General features: G+C 43.0%; 2 protein-coding genes across 2 annotated transcripts in view; one reads left to right on the top strand and one right to left on the bottom strand.

Annotated features, from left to right (window-relative positions):
- The window catches only part of LOC111982668 (septin-5), an 18,520-nt gene extending 11,150 nt beyond the window's left edge, over nt 1–7,370 (top strand). The window contains exons 11-12 of the mRNA XM_024014290.2: nt 2,834–2,933; nt 4,874–7,370. Coding sequence (XP_023870058.1) covers nt 2,834–2,933; nt 4,874–4,942 — 169 coding nt within the window. The 3' untranslated portion in view covers nt 4,943–7,370. The remainder of the gene's footprint in view (nt 1–2,833; nt 2,934–4,873) is intronic.
- Nucleotides 7,371–7,820: 450 nt separating this feature from the next.
- The window catches only part of LOC111982682 (max-binding protein MNT), a 36,465-nt gene continuing 28,053 nt past the window's right edge, over nt 7,821–16,232 (bottom strand). The window contains exons 6-7 of the mRNA XM_024014299.2: nt 12,753–12,945; nt 7,821–10,650 (exon numbers count right to left, since the gene is read on the bottom strand). Coding sequence (XP_023870067.1) covers nt 9,854–10,650; nt 12,753–12,945 — 990 coding nt within the window. The 3' untranslated portion in view covers nt 7,821–9,853. The remainder of the gene's footprint in view (nt 10,651–12,752; nt 12,946–16,232) is intronic.

Genomic DNA, 16,232 nt, shown 5'->3' with positions numbered 1-16,232 from the left:
TTTAGTTATTGTGTGTCGGGAGTCTTATTATGTTAGGGTTGACCTGGGATGTGGACATGAAGCTAAGGTTAGGGTATTGGTTGTAGACTAGGGTTAGGGTATTGGTTGTAGACTGAGGTTAGGTATGGTTGTAGACTAGGAGTATGGTTGTAGCTAGGGTATTGGTTGTAGACTAGGTATTGGTTGTAGACTAGGGTATGGTTGTAGACTAGGGTATTGGTTGTAGACTAGGGTATTGGTTGTAGACTAGGGTATGGTTGTAGACTAGGGTATTGGTTGTAGACTAGGGTATTGGTTGTAGGACTAGGGTATTGGTTGTAGACTAGGGTATTGGTTGTGAGACTAGGGTATTGGTTGTAGGACTAGGGTATTGTTGTAGACTAGGTATTGGTTGTTAGACTAGTAGTGTTGTAGACGTAGGGTATGGTTGTAGACTAGGTAGTGGTTGTAGACTAGGGTATTGTTGTAGACTAGGGTGTTGGTTGTAGACTAGGGTATTGGTTGTAGACTAGGGTATTGGTGTAGACTAGGGTATTGGTGTAAGCTAGGGATTGTTGTAGACTAGGGTATTGGTTGTAACTAGGATTGGTTGTAGACTAGGGTTAGGGTAGTGGTTGTAGACTAGGGTTAGCGTAGTGGTTGTAGACTAGGGTTTAGGTGTGTTGTAGACTAGGGTTAGGGTAGTGGTTGTAGACTAGGTTAGGGTAGTGGTTGTAGACTAGGGTTAGGGTAGTGGTTGTAGACTAGGTGTAGTAGTGGTTGTAGACTAGGTGTTAGGTAGTGGTGTAGACTAGGTTAGGGTAGTGGTTTGTAGACTAGGGTTAGTGGTAGGTGTGTAGGTAGGTATGTTGTAGACTAGGGTTAGGGTATGGTTGTAGACTAGGGTATTGGTTGTAGACTAGGGTTAGGGTAGTGGTTGTAGACTAGGGTATTGGTTGTAGACTAGGGTCTAGGGTATTGGTTGTAGACTAGGTATTGGTTGTAGACTAGGATGGGTAGTAGTATGGTTGTAGACAGGGTATTGGTTGTAGGACTAGGTATTGGTTGTAGACTAGGTAGGGTATTGGTTGTAGACTAGGGTAGGTAGTGGTTGTAGACTAGGGTAGGGGTGATGGTTGTAGACAGGTAGGGTAGTGGTGAGACTAGGGGAGTGGTTGTAGACTAGGGTAGTGGTTGTAGGACTAGGTAGTGTTTAGATAGGGTAGTGGTGTAGACTAGGGTAGTGGTTGTAACTAGGTAGTGGTTGTAGACTAGGGTAGTGGTTGTAGACTATGGTAGTGTTGTAGACTAGGGTAGTGGTTGTAGACTTAGGGTAGTGGTGTAGACTAGGGTAAGTGGGTGTAGACTTAGGTAGTGGGTGTAGACTAGGGTAGTGGGTGTAGACTAGGTAGTGGTGTAGACTAGAGTAGTGGGTGTAGACTAGGTAGGTAGTGCGGTGTAGACTAGGTTAGGGTAGTGGTATAGACTAGGGTTAGGGTTTAGTGGGTATGAGACTAGGGTTAGGCTAGTGGGTATAGACTAGGGTTAGGGTTGAACCGGTATGGTGGACATGAAAGGTTAGGGAAACACTCCCTAAACCAAACACTCTTGTTACTTTGACAGTGGAGAACTCGGCCACTGTGACTTTGTGAAGCTGAGGAACATGTTGGTGAGGACACACATGCAGGACCTGAAGGATGTGACACGGGAGACCCACTATGAGAACTACAGGGCTCACTGCATCCAGTTCAAGTGCAGTCGCAAAAACCATCAAGCGCTGTGATGAAACTGACTTTCATGAGGACCGCCACAGGAAAGGAAGACCCAGAGTTACCTCTGCTGCAGAGGATAAGTTCGTTAGAGTTACCAGCCTCAGAAATTACAGCCCAAAAGATTACTTTACAGAGTTCAAGTAACAGACCCATCGCAACATCAACTGTTTAGAGGAGACTCCGTGAATCAGGCCTTCATGGTCAAATTGCTTCAAAGAAACCACTACTAAAGGACACCAATAAGAAGGAGAGACTCGCTTGGGCCAAGAAACACGAGCAATGAACATTAGAACGGTGGAAATCTGTCCTTTGGTCTGATGARTACAAATTTGAGATTTTTGATTYCAACCGCCGTGTCTTTGTGAGACGCAGAGTAAGTGAACGGATGATCTCCGCATGTGTGGTTCCCACCGTGAAGCATGGAGGAGGAGGTGTGGGGGTGCTTTGCTGGTGACACGGTCTGGGATTTATTTGGAATTCAATGCACACTTAACCAGCATGGCTACCACAGCATTCTGCAGCAATACGTCATCCCATCTGGTTTGCGCTTGGTGTTTTTAAACAGAACAATAACTCAACACAACTTCAGTCTGTGTAAGGGCTATTTAACCAAGAAGGAGAGTGATGGAGTGCTGCATCAGATGTCCTGGCCTCCACAATCACCCGACCTCAACCCAATTGAGATGGTTTGGAATGAGTTTGACCGCAGAGTGAAGGAAAAGCAGCCAACAAGTGCTCAGCATTTGTGGGATCTCCTTCAAGACTGTTGGAAAAGCATTCCAGGTGAAGCTGTTTGAGAGAATGCCAAGAATGTGCAAAGCTGTCATCAAGGTAATGGGTGGCTACTTTGAAGAATCTGAAATATATTTTGATTTGTTTAACACTTTTTTTGGTTACTACATGATTTCATATGTGTTATTTCATAGTTTCGTTGTCTTCACTATTATTCTATAATATAAAGAAAAACATTTGAATGAGTAGGTGTTCTAACTTTTGACTGGTACTGTATAGTTACAAACTCTAACAAAATAAACACCCACATACTGTCAACCATATTGTCTTTCTCCACTCTACTCCCGTAGTAAACTGACCAGGGAGAGCGGCACAGACTTCCCCATCCCTGTGATACCAAGTACCACAGACACCGAGACGGAGAAGCTGATCCGAGAGAAAGATGAAGAGGTACAACAACGACACTCAGAGCATGAACCAGAGCACGAGCACAGTTACGATGAGCACTCAGACCRACCCCTAGAACCCCACTCTGACCCGGGCCTAGACCCAGGGCCTGAACCTGTGGCCTCTTGAGTCCTCCAGGCTGTCAATCATATTGTATATACATTCCATGAATACATACAGGTGCCCCWGAAGRCCCCAGTCAGGTGTGGTGATTCTGGTCTGAGGAAGGGTCAGGGGTGACAGTTGGCCCCTACAGCAGCACCCCTAAAACAGCACCCAGCCATGAGGTGCACATGACCTGTAAGAGACGATTAGATCTGGGTACAAATAATGTTTTATATTCAAATACTATTTGAACCCAGGTCTGGCAGTAGAATATAATATGCCAGGTCACGCTGCCTGGGTAGAGTAGTATTGTAGATGRAAAGAAGCTCTCGTGTGGTTCTCTTCTCCCTGTTTGAGTCTGTCCCTGTCCAAAAGCACCATYGTGCCAATTTCAAATAGTTATTTATTTATATTATTTATATACAGTACCAGTCAAAAGTTTGGACACCGACTCAATCAAGGGTTTTTATTTTTTACTATTTTCTACATTGTAGAATAATAGTGAAGACATCAAAACTATGAAATAACATAGGATGGGACACCTTCCCATAGTTTTGATGTCTTCACTATTATTCTAAAATGTAGAAAATAGTAAAAATAAAGAAAAATCCTTGAATGAGTAGGTGTGTCCAAACTTTTGACGGGTACTGTATATATTTTCTGATTAAAAACTGATAACTTTAAAGAACCTTAACAATACTTTAGCAAAAATACCCTAACCTGAGGTTTGAATCTGATGCCTGAAGCCTACCCTGAAACCCACTTGTGCAGCTTGAGTTTTGGTGCAGATCTTCCATTGATATCAATACATAATTTACGCAAAAATAAAGTTAAGCTTGTGCATCTCAAGCTAGGTTCCCCCCTGAATGACATGAGCCATTAAAAACATAATACATTCTTTTCTGCTATTTCCTCATTTTTAGTATGTAACCCTTCCCATTATTAAAAYGTTGGAAACACAAAACTGTCACCTTAATTTCATCCTATTTTGATATGTGTGTGGGATTGGGGGAATGCTATGAAGGGCAAATAATAGTGTTTCTGCAAGTGCCATATCTTTCACACYTATACTTCATATCACAGTATTGAATTATCAGGCTCTGTGTGTAGTAATTACAGAAATGAATGTGTATACCTGACTGAACACACACACAGTCACCAGCCTCAGTCACATGGTCTCCAGACAGAGTAGAATGGGGGGGCAATTGGATATGGCTTGGTCATTGGGGCAGTGATGTAGAAGTAGTGGTCATGTTCCAGGCCACCTTCAGCCTGTCTTTCACTCATTAGACTACAACTGTATACATGACTGAACACACACGCATCCATCATCATCAGGTCACATGGTCTAAAGACAGAATAGACTGGGGTGGAAAATGGTATCGATCGGTTGTCTGTCAGCACTGCTGGCTTAGTTGTGATTTGGATAGGGCTTGGTTATTGGTGCAGTCATGTGGAAGTAATGGTTGCCTTCCATGCCACCTACATTGCAGTCATGAAATGTAGACAATCACTACTTCCGCATTTGTAGTGTTCTGAGACAATCAGATCTGTGTCAGATCTCTGCAAATGCAGAAGTAGTGTTTAGCATTATAGGAATCCATCAATATGACTTAATAATCTGATAGTCTGGTGAGAGTAGGCTGGTATGGGGAATCCTATTTATCTGTTGTCACATAGCTGGCTTTGTTATGATTGGATAGCGCTTGGTTATTGGGATGAGAGTTCCTAAAGCCTGTGAGCATCTCCCCAGTCCCTACTTCATTCTGTGTTTTTGTGTTTTGCTTCATGTCCCAGGTGTTTGACTGACAGCGGCCTCTTGTCTCTTTTCTCCACAGTTGCGGCGAATGCAAGAGATGCTCACAAAGATCCAGGAACAGATGCACACGCAGAAGGAGGCCTATTAACCCAGGCTACTACTASAACCCCTGTCCCTCTGTAAATGCAGCCCCCCTCTTTCCACTACTAGGGTGGGCACCCCTAGTACCACTCTACTCTARTCCACAAACATTGTCTACTCCAGCTCATCCAACCCCGACAGCCACCACTCCTCATTTAGTCAATAACCCTCACTATCAGAGACTGATCCACGACCAGGCATGAGGTATTCACAGACAGGAGGTGGCATGGAGAGAATTTGCCTTCTCTTCCAACAACATGGAAGTCCTGTGTCTCCACACCTGTTGTGGAAACTYTAACAGTAACCACGGGCACTCCTGTCGAGTGCCATTGCTTGAGCACAACACCGGGCCGGACAGCACCGAACTAACCACCTGCTTGTCCTTAAAGGGTTACGGCCGGGTCCTGCCTGCCCTCTTTCCACTCATAGTTTACCTGTGGTCTTCTCATGAGAACGTTTTGCCTTCCAGTTCATTGCTAACACTTCAATGTTCATTGATGTTTCTCCTTAGTGAACTCTAACCCTGACATTGGTTAAGGGGTAGACTGTAGGGAATGTGTTGTCCTGTCCCTCTGCTAGGTGTTTGAAAGTTTATCTCATAACAAATGTAGTTGTGTGGTCTTAACTAACAAGGTTAAGGTTTGACGAGGTCTGTTGTGAAGGAGGTTGGCCTGCCCAAATACATTTTTTTTKTCATGCACAATTTTTTTCCCAATAGCATTTTTTTTAAAGGTCAATACTATAGATGGTCATACAGATCATATGTGATACTTTTTTTTCTACAATGTTACATTTGTAAATGTTTTTGTTACGGGATTGCATCTATCACTTGCTATTGCTTTTATTTGCATTGCTACACAGAACAGCGAGAAATTCCTTGTCGTGGAATGTCATTTTTTCACAATTTTTTTTTTTAATTTCAACAAATGTTACTGAAGTACTGTTGGGTGTTTTTTTGACAAATGTATGTTAATAGGGCTAACTAATGTCCTTCACTCTCCCAATTCCAGCATGCTCAACCATGGGTTGTTCATTCTTGTATTTTACTGAAAAAGGACACCCACTACTTACAGTTCTGATATCTGTAATGATAGTTTGAGAGTTTTCTGGAATATTGTTGACTTGCAGCTCTACAGGTCGTAGTAAAACGTTTTGCAGCGAAAATGAAAATGTGTGTTCTTAGACTGGGATACAATCCGATTATAGGCACTGCGACTTTTAAAGGCAATTTCAGATTAAGCTGACATATGCAGCGTTTACGTGATGTGATCTCTGCGAACGCAGAGAACATTGCCTTTTTAAAAGCCGCAGTGCAAAACCTGAGATCTGACTAAATCCTGGCTCAAATTGACAAGTTCCAGCATTAACTCCACATTTTAAAGTTTTTTCATATTTTTTTTTTTCACTGAACATGACCCAAGAGAAAACAGAAGCCTTGAGCTAGCTATGTGCCAGCCAAGAGATGCTGGCCTGGGGACCAAGCAGACAGGACAAGGCCCTTATTCTGCCAGAGGTCAGGGGGCTAGAGAATGACAGGGTCACTTCAGTAAGGTGCCTGTTTGTGTGTATAGTGTCTGATATAGAGGTGTCTGATGTAGCAGGCCTTCATCCATGGGTGATATTTTTCTTGATGTGTGATATTTTTCTTGATTGTTTGTGGACAGTAAGTATGCACCCACTATTTTGAAGTACATTAAGTAGATATGTATGAGTGGATGCTTTTATTATAGTAGATATATTATGCACTCAACGCAAGAGAAATTATAATTACTTATCATTTAGGTATTTTCCACTCCCATRTTTCCCCCCAAGAATTTTGACTTTAATAAACACATTTTTTTTTTTTCATGAAGATGAATAGTTGTGCATATGTATTTATTTTCCTCAGGTGCAAATGTCAGTTCATTCACAAGGAACAAGTCATGAGACATAAAAATATACATTTGTTTGGATTATTAGTATCATGAGTGCCAGAAAAATGTATTGAAATAATCAGAATAAAATATTTTTATTTCACATTCTCTTTGTAAGCAACATTGGACCCTGATTATATTTGTTCAATTTACCTGTTCTATCCTCATCCATCAAAAGCTTAGAGATTCACCTACAGACCCAGTCAAATCACACACTAGAACAAAAGTAGGAAATAAGATTTTGTTTGTTTTATAAGAATGTTGTCATACTACTTTTTCTGAATATATTTGTAATAAATAACTTTGGCCAGGATTCAATCTGAGCGCAGATTGGCAACGCTCCAAAAAAGGCATTTTCCCATTGAGCCGACATATGCAGTGTTTACCGTGAATGTGGGCTCTGAAAAAGTGCATTGTGGACAAAGCTCGCTCGGATTGAATCCAGCACTTTATAAAGTCATTGAGGAAGAGAAAGGATGCAATGAATTGTAATACAATAAAGGAAGTAACATCTTGGCTCTCCATTCTAGCCATTTTCTACTAGTCCTACTTTGTATTGCGATAGGGTGTTGCTAAGTGAGCCTACACACACCCTAAAAATGTAGATCAAATAAATTGACCAAAGCAAGAAGTTATAAATGTAATAAGATTTATTAACTATCTTAAGAATTTTCCACTTATGCATTTAAATTCTCTTTTTACATAATGGACAATTAGATCTAAACGCAGCCCAAAATGTACAGGCAATATAGAACTTCCACTTTCTCCATAGGGAAAACACAAACGTTGTGGAAAGAGCTCAAAGCTCTCCCGCGGTATACAGTACTGTACATGGTCTCAGAAAACAGCTGGCATAAAAATCTACATATGAACCAAAATCACCAATCGACATGCAAAAACAGGCAAATCTTTAAAATACACTAAATCCATTATTGAATGTGTACATACATACTGTTCCATTCCACACAAAGATTGATCAAATATATATTTTTTAATGTTATGACTACCATGTCCATTCTTCCAAAGACAGACACACACACAAAAACATTCAGATTAAGTGAAGAGGGACACAGTCACGTGCTGTTTTTGCGAGTGCTATGTACAGTTGTAAACCAGTTTTGCTTTAATTGGGGTTATTAAGTAGCATATCAAAGTGCTAGAAGTTAAAAGTTKAATCTCAGCTACACAGGTCGTGTAATAGYGCAGTGGACGGCTAACATGAGAATCTAGATAAGAGTTGATATACCAGATAATTCATATGGGTGGTGGAAAGAGGATAAAATGGCGTAGGTGACTGCCCGACCATGCCGTTTAACCCCAAACTGCCACATTCACTTCAATGCTCTACCATGACACTGCCGAAGGCCTTAGTTAAGATCACTGCTGCAACACAAACAAGATATGCCTCACTATATAGCTACTTTATTACACATACATAGATACTACAGGAACAATTTACAGTGATTGTGCCTGCTATGGCTCCTGCTCTGCCATTAGTAAAAAATATATATTAAATCGTGGTAATATGTAGCCACTTGAGTATTGTAGTTTTACTCCTGTGCTAAACTGAGTGGTTGTTCAGTTTTGTAAAAAGTCCTCACAGTTATACTTTACATCACCTGGTTCAGATGTGCATGGTGGAACTGGTAATGCCAGCATTTGGGTTTGATTCCTGCCTGGGACACACACACTGAATATATGTTATTACAAACTAGTACACTCAATGACCATTCAATCAATCTCATTTTACATGCAGTTGTGGTTTACCACCAGCAGGGGAAGCCTGTGGTACATGCAGTAATATGACAGCGCTGCAGTGGGAGAAGAACRGCCAGGCCGTGTTTTAGGTTTCACTTCACAGCCATGTGCCTGGGTAGTGGGAAGGGGAGGTCCCAGCAATCATGTCCTCAATGTGCTCCTTTATGGCGCTTAGTTGTTAGCACACACACACACACACACACTGATCCCATGCTGACGCTGACGTGCCAACACCTACCAATCACACARCCAGAGAGCCAGTCTCTCTGACCCCAATTCAGCGGTCTGAAATTGGATGCTTTGCCTTCTGGTCACATCAAGGYCCGTATCCACAAAGTGTCTCAGAGTAGGAGTGCTTATTTAGTATCAGTTTAGACTATAATCATAATGAATGAGATTATACGGGCAGATCCTAGATCAGCACAACTATTCAGGTGATTTGTGAATACAGGCCCTGGCCTCTGATAGCAGTGGTAGACTTCAGTTAAATCTAAAACCTTGGTGCTTTCATAATAGCAAATAGTGGCACCACCACAGTCATTAGTAGTGTGGTTTGTAAATACTCTTGGCTGTGGAATACATGACCCTGTACCAGAAATATAAAAACCGGTCTTGAATGAAAATATGCAGGTCTGACTGCCTTYGACATTGGATGACGTCCTTCTCTCACTATTAGCTACTGTTTTGCTTCTGTAGATATGAACACRGAGGAGGCCAGACAGAGAATGTCTCCATGTGATTTTCTACACTGCATCCTATACAATATCACACTCCATCAACATTACCCTCCTGGACATCATACTCAGCCCAACAACAACATTGGCTGTCGTTCACCTCTCATAACCATTATAAAGATATATATTTTTTAAATTACATTTTTATAGTTTCTTCTTGGAATGTTCTGAGTTACTTCTTATTGACAGCTGTAATGCATCAGGTTAGTTAATAATGCAGTTTGTGAATCATCAGTGAATATGAGGACTTGCGTCCAGTATGAAGACTTTTACATTTGTTTGTCAGTACAGTAGTCCTGGTGCCTGCCTCACTCTGGGCCTGCTTCAGTTGCCCGGGGCTCTGAGTCTGGGCTGGTTCCTGTCCGGCTGGTCTGCTCTGAGGCCGATGGTCTCCAGATCTGGAGGTCTGTCTCCGACTTCAGCCTGACTCTGGCCACCTCAGGGTGGGTGTGGCCTGTTCATTTAGCTTGGTTCTCAGGCTAGCTTCAGGATGGCTCTGGCCTGGTTCAGAGATCAGGCTAGCTTCAGAGTGCTAACGGGGAATGAAGGCATGGTCACCATAGTTACAGGGTTCAGCAGCTGTTGGTGATGTGTCACCACCTGGGCACCAACTGCCGCCTGCTTTCCCATGATGGTGGTTGTGCCCTGGTTGGGGRCAGTACCATTTACCTGGGCGAGAGTATGGGTGATGTGGCCCACCATGGCTGGCTGGGTGACAGCAACGGACTGGGGGTAGATGGTGGGTAGATGGTGCTGGCCCAGGTGGGTAACAGGGTGGATGGGGATGTCTCCGATGGGCTGGTGGTGGTGCCCTGGGGCTGAGGAGGGAGCTAGATGGGTGATGTGCTTGGCTCCTCCAGATGAAGCCTGGATGACGTGGTTGACGGCCTGGATGACAGAGGCGTGGGAAGCCGAGGCATGGGCAATGACCGTGGGCTGGAGGCTGGGGGCCTTTACCATGTGAGTATGAGCGTGGGCAGTCACCATGTGTGTGTGAGCCGGGAAGAGGGTGCTAGGGGAGGTTACGGTGTGTGTGTGAGACGATAGGATGGCCTGGATAGGGGTGGTGGTGATGTTGGATGCTGGGRTGGAGAATGTAGCCGAGACAGCCAGGGGTGACAGCGGGTGGGGGTACGTTTGGGCCTTGTGTTGGCTGGAGATGTGTTGGGTGAGGATGGAGGTGGTGGGGGTTATGGGAGTGGGGGTCACAGTCTTGTACAACTCGGGTTGCATGGCTTGTTGAGGCACGGTGGRTAAGGCTGCCGGAACATTCTCCTCATCCATGTCGTCATCCATGATGTCTTCACCCTCTGTGTGACAGACAGAAAGAACACATTAACTTTACGCTTGATAACGTCACAGATATGACCGCTTTGTACATTCTTAAAACACTGTGTAGGAACTAGTGCAGTTTGKTCTTTCTATAAATAGTGTGACATTGGGMTCAACATTTCAAAATGGTTTGAAACAAAAATAACAAKGATTTTCATGAAGTTCTACATGTGTACTTAGAGGAATGAAAGTGAATATGCGCAAATTGGCCCATAACTCCACCTATACAACAACCTAGGTCTAGGAATATACAACCTTTAAACGGGGTTTATACAGACACTGGCAAGTCACACTCAAGGACTTTCAGGGACTTTTCCCAAGTAATTAATTGCAATTGTCAAGAACCTCAAATGGTACACCATTTTATAATGTATAGAACTGTAATGCTGCATACTCCAAGAAAGGTTCAAATCTCACCTTTCTGGTCATTTTTTAAAATAAATTGCTGAGGTATAGTCACTTTTGAAGAAGTTTAAGTACAAATATGAAAATAAATGTAAACTCAGCAAAAAAAGAAACATCCTCTCACTGTCAACTGAGTTTATTTTAAGCAAACTTATATTTACACATTTTGTATGAACATAACAAGACTCAGACAAACTGAACAAGTTCCACAGACATGTGACTAACAGAAATGGAATAATGTGTCCCTGAACAAAGGGGGGATCAAAATCAAAAGTAACAGTCAGTATCTGGTGTGGCCACCAGCTGCATTAAGTACTGCAGTGCATCTCCTCCTCATGGACTGCACCACATTTGCCAGTTCTTGTTGTGAGATGTTACCCCACCAAGGCACCTGCAAGTTCCCAGACATTTCTGGGGGGAACGGCCCTAGTCGTCACCCTCAGATCCAACAGGTCCCAGACGTGCTCAATGGGATTGAGATCCGGGCTCTTTGCTGGCCATGGCAGAACACTGACATTCAGGAAATCACAGGAAAATCAGCCATACTGCTCGTTCTGTGCGTGGTGGCATTGTCATGCTGGAGGGTCATGTCAGGATGAGCCTGCAGGAAGGGTACCATATGAGGGAGGAGGATGTCTTCCCTGTAACGCATAGCGTTGAGATTGCCTGCAATGACAACAAGCTCAGTCCGATGACGCTGTGACACACCGCCCCAGACCATGACGGACCCTCCACCTCGATCCCACTCCAGAGTACAGGCCTCAGTGTAACGCTCATTCCTTTGATGATAAACACGAATCCGACCATYAGATAAAACCGCGACTCGTTAGTGAAGAGCACTATTTGCCAGTCCTGTCTGATCCAGCGACGGTGGGTTTGTGCCCATAGGCGACATTGTTGCCGTTGATGTCTGGTTAGGACCTGCCTTACAACAGGCCTACAAGCCCACAGTCCAGCCTCTCTCAGCCTATTGCGGACAGTCTGAGCACTGATGGATGGATTGTGCGTTCCTGGTGTAACTCGGGCTGTTGTTGCCATCCTGTACCTGTCCCGCAGGTGTGATGTTCGGATGTACCGATCCTGTACAGSTATTGATACAGGTGGTCTGCCACTGAGAGGACGATAAGCTCTCCGTCCTGTCTCCCTGTAACGCTGTCTTAGGCATCTCACAGTACKGACATTGCAATTTATTGCCCTGGCCACATCTGCAGTCCTCATGYCTCCTTGCAGCATGCCTAAGGCACATTCACGCAGATGAGCAGAGACTCGTGCCCGTCTATGACAAAAATTGTTTAAAATCTATTTGTTTAAAATKATTTTTGATTACTGGCTCTAAATCGATCTCGGATCGCTACTGCGACAAAACCCCTCTCTCCTGCTGCACTATGATGTAAGGATTCCAGGCATATGCGTTGTTAGTGGCTGTGATGTAGGGTTCAGCAAGGAGTTGATGGACAGTCGGAAGAGCAAATTAAATACTAGGAGGGACATCCCAGCTTCAAGTGGTGTCAGAATTCACATCCTGCTTCACACAGGCAAAAGAGACCTACTCCTGTGTCGGTGAGAATCAGGGTTATCGTTCAATGCAAACAATTTTGATCTATGTGTCCATAGATCTATTTATAAGCAAAATTCTTAATTTGATTGCTTGGTTAAATCGATTAATTGAGCRTACCTGAGGCAGTAGAGGTAGAAGCCTGGTCGTCTTCTGGTTGAACCGTCTGTCTGAGAACACGGTCGATCTCCATGACATTCATCCATTGGCTCAGCTCGTTCTTCAGCTCAGCCAATCGCTGCTGAGTAGCGATTTTCTCCCGCGCCAGTCTCTCCATCTCATGCTCGTACTCCTTCTCCTTGCGCTTCAACGTCTGTAAGACACAGCGAGGAAAGGGCTCAGTACAGTTTGAACACGCACCCAGTTATAATGGGGCAATCAAATATTTCAGAGAGAGCCTGCATTTTGATTATAATAAAACTTTGAACTGAAGTTTCACGTTCCACACAAGTTCTTCAATAGAACCAGTAATAGGCCGTCATTGTAAATAAGAATTTGTTCTTAACTTCTCTGGGATATGTGGGACGCTAACGTCCCACTTGGCCAAAAGCCAGTAAAAATGCAGAGCGCCAAATTCAAATAAATTACTATAAAAAATCAAACTTTCATGAAATCACACATGAAAGATACCAAATTAAAGCTACACTTGTTGTGAATCCAGCCAACATGTCAGAATTCAAATAGGCTTTACGACGAAAGCACACACCCAACATTATTTAGTCAAGCAAGTACCAAAAAAACACAGCCATTTTTCCAGCCAAAGAGAGGAGTAACAAAAGCAAAAATAGAGATAAATTAAATCACTAACCTTTGAATGACTTCACAGATGACACTCATAAGACTTCATGTTACACAATACATGTATGTTTTGTTCGGTAAAGTTCATATTTAATCCAAAAATAATAGCAAACAATGCATATACTGAGGATAGCAAAAGAAACAAAGAGAAGAAAGCATATTCAACCCTAGCGCGCGAACACACAAACGCAAAAATAAACAAACGCTTACCTTTGACGAGCTTCTGTTGTTGCACTCCAATATATCCATAAACATCACAAATGGTCCTTTTGTTCGATTAATTCCGTCAATATATATCCAAAATGTCCATTTATTTGGCGCGTTGTGATCCAGAAAAACACTGGTTCAACTTGTGCAACATGACTACAAAATATCTCAAAATACCTGTAAACTTTGCCAAAACATCAAACTACTTTGTAATACAACTTCAGTATTTTTAACGAATAAATCGATAAAATGAAGATGGATGAATCTGTCAAATACAGGATAAAAACAAACGGTAGCTAGCTTTCGGTCACGCGCCTCTAACAAACAGTACACTTCAAGTGACCCTCGTTCAAGATGGCCGTACTTCTTCATTACACAAAGGAAAAAACCTCAACCAATTTCTAGAGACTGTTGACATCCAGTGGAAGCGGTAGGAACTGCAAGAAGGTCAATTAGAAATCTGGTTCCCAATGAAATTTAATAAAAAGATGACCTCAAAAAAACAAAAATCTCAAATGGTTTGTCCTCGGGGTTTCGACCTGTTAAATAAGTTCAAATCAAATCAAATTTATTTTCACATACACATGGTTAGCAGATTTAATGCGAGTTAGCGAAATGCTTGTGCTTCTAGTTCCGACAATGCAGTAATAACCAACAAGTAATCAACCTAACAATCCACAACTACTACCTATACACACAAGTGTAAAGGATAAAGAATATGTACATAAAGATATATGAATGATGATGGACAGAACGGCATAGGCAAGATGCAGTAGATGGTATAGAGGTAAAGTATATACATATGAGATGAGTAATGTAGGGTAGTAAACATAAAGGCATAGTTTAAAGTGCTAGTATACATGTATTACATAAAGATGGCAAGATGCCAGTAATGTATAGAGTACAGTATATACATATACATATGAGATAAGTAATGTAGGGTATGTAAACATTATAAAGTGCATGTTAAATGGCAGTGGTACATTTTTACATAATATCCATCAATCCCATTATTAAAGTGGCTGGAGTTAGTCAGTATGTTGGCAGCGGCCGCTAAATGTTAGTGGTGGCTGTTTAACAGTCTGATGGCCTGAGATAGAAGCGTTTTTTCAGTCTCTCGGTCCCTGCTTTGATGCACCTGTACGACCTCGCTTCTGATGATAGCGGGGAACAGGCAGTGGCTTGGTGGTTGTGTCCTTGATGATCTTTATGGCCTTCCTGTACATCGGTGGTGAGTGTCCTGGAGGCAGGTAGTTTGCCCCCGGTGATGCGTCTGCAGACCTCACTACCCCTGGAGAGCCTTACCGGTTGTGGGGCGAGCAGTGCCGTACCAGGCGGTGATACAGCCCGACAGGATGCTCTCGATTGTGCATCTGTAAAGTTGTGAGTGCTTGTGACAAGCCGAATTCCTTCAACCTCCTGAAAGTTGAAGAGGCGCTGCGCGCCTTCTCACAACGCTGTCCGTGATGTACACCGAGGAACTTAAAACTTTCACCTTCTCCACTACTGACCCGTCGATGTGGATAGGGGGGTCTCCCTCTGCTTGTCCTGAAGTCCACATCATCTCCTTTGTTTGTTGACGTTGAGTGTGAGGTTATTTCCTGACACCACACTCCGAGGCCCTCACCTCCTCCCTGTAGCCGTCTCGTCGTGTTGGTAATCAAGCCTACACTGTAGTTCATCCGCAAACTTGAATATGAGTTGGAGCGTGCATGGCCACGCAGTGTGGGTGAACAGGGAGTACAGAGAGAGGCTCAGAACGCACCTTGTGGGCCCAAGTTGTGAGGATCAGCGGGTGAAGTTGTACCTACCCTCACCACCGGGGGCGGCCCGTCAGGAATCCAGACCCATTCACAGGGGCGTCGAACCCAGGGTCTCGCAGCTTGATGACGAGTTTGGAGGTACTACTGGTGTAAATGCTGAGCTGTAGTCGATGAACAGCATTCTCACATAGGTATTCATCTTGTCCAGATGGTTAGGCAGTGTCCAGTGTGGTTGCGATGCGTTCGTCGTGGACCTATTGGTCGGTAAGCAAAATGGAGTGGTCTAGGCGTAGGTGGGTGAGATGGTCCTTGACTAGTCTCTCCCAAAACTCATGATGAACGGAATTCTGTTATTCTGTGAGTATAAGACAAACGTATTTAACAGGCGAAACCCCGAGGACAAACCATTCAGTTTCTTTTTTTGAGTCACCTTTAAAAAATATATATATATTTTTAAATGGCTGGATTCTATTCCAGGTGTCATTGTCCTCAAGTGACATTGAGTTACCTAGTCATAATTAAAATTCATACATTACCAATGTCATAAACCTCCATTCGTTCAAGAAGTAAAGCTATTCAGACCTGTGTTGAGGCATCTGTTGTTCCGGAGTTCCAAATAAGCACGCAGCAAGCTGAAAAAGATGAGCTCCTACAAATATGAAATTTAAATGTTTTTTAGAGTAAAGTACATCGAAAAAAAATCAAAAAGAAACTGCAAACTGAATAGGAGACAAACAACAGCAAACCAAAGAAGAAAGGCTTTGAAAAAGTAACAATTTTCATAAATTTATACCGTTTTCTTAGCAGCTAAGTTGTTAACCTGTTGCTAGGC

Source organism: Salvelinus sp. IW2-2015, linkage group LG22, assembly GCF_002910315.2.
Source record: "Salvelinus sp. IW2-2015 linkage group LG22, ASM291031v2, whole genome shotgun sequence".
Taxonomy (NCBI): domain Eukaryota; kingdom Metazoa; phylum Chordata; class Actinopteri; order Salmoniformes; family Salmonidae; genus Salvelinus; species Salvelinus sp. IW2-2015.
This window is presented reverse-complemented; position numbering and strand designations above follow the sequence as displayed.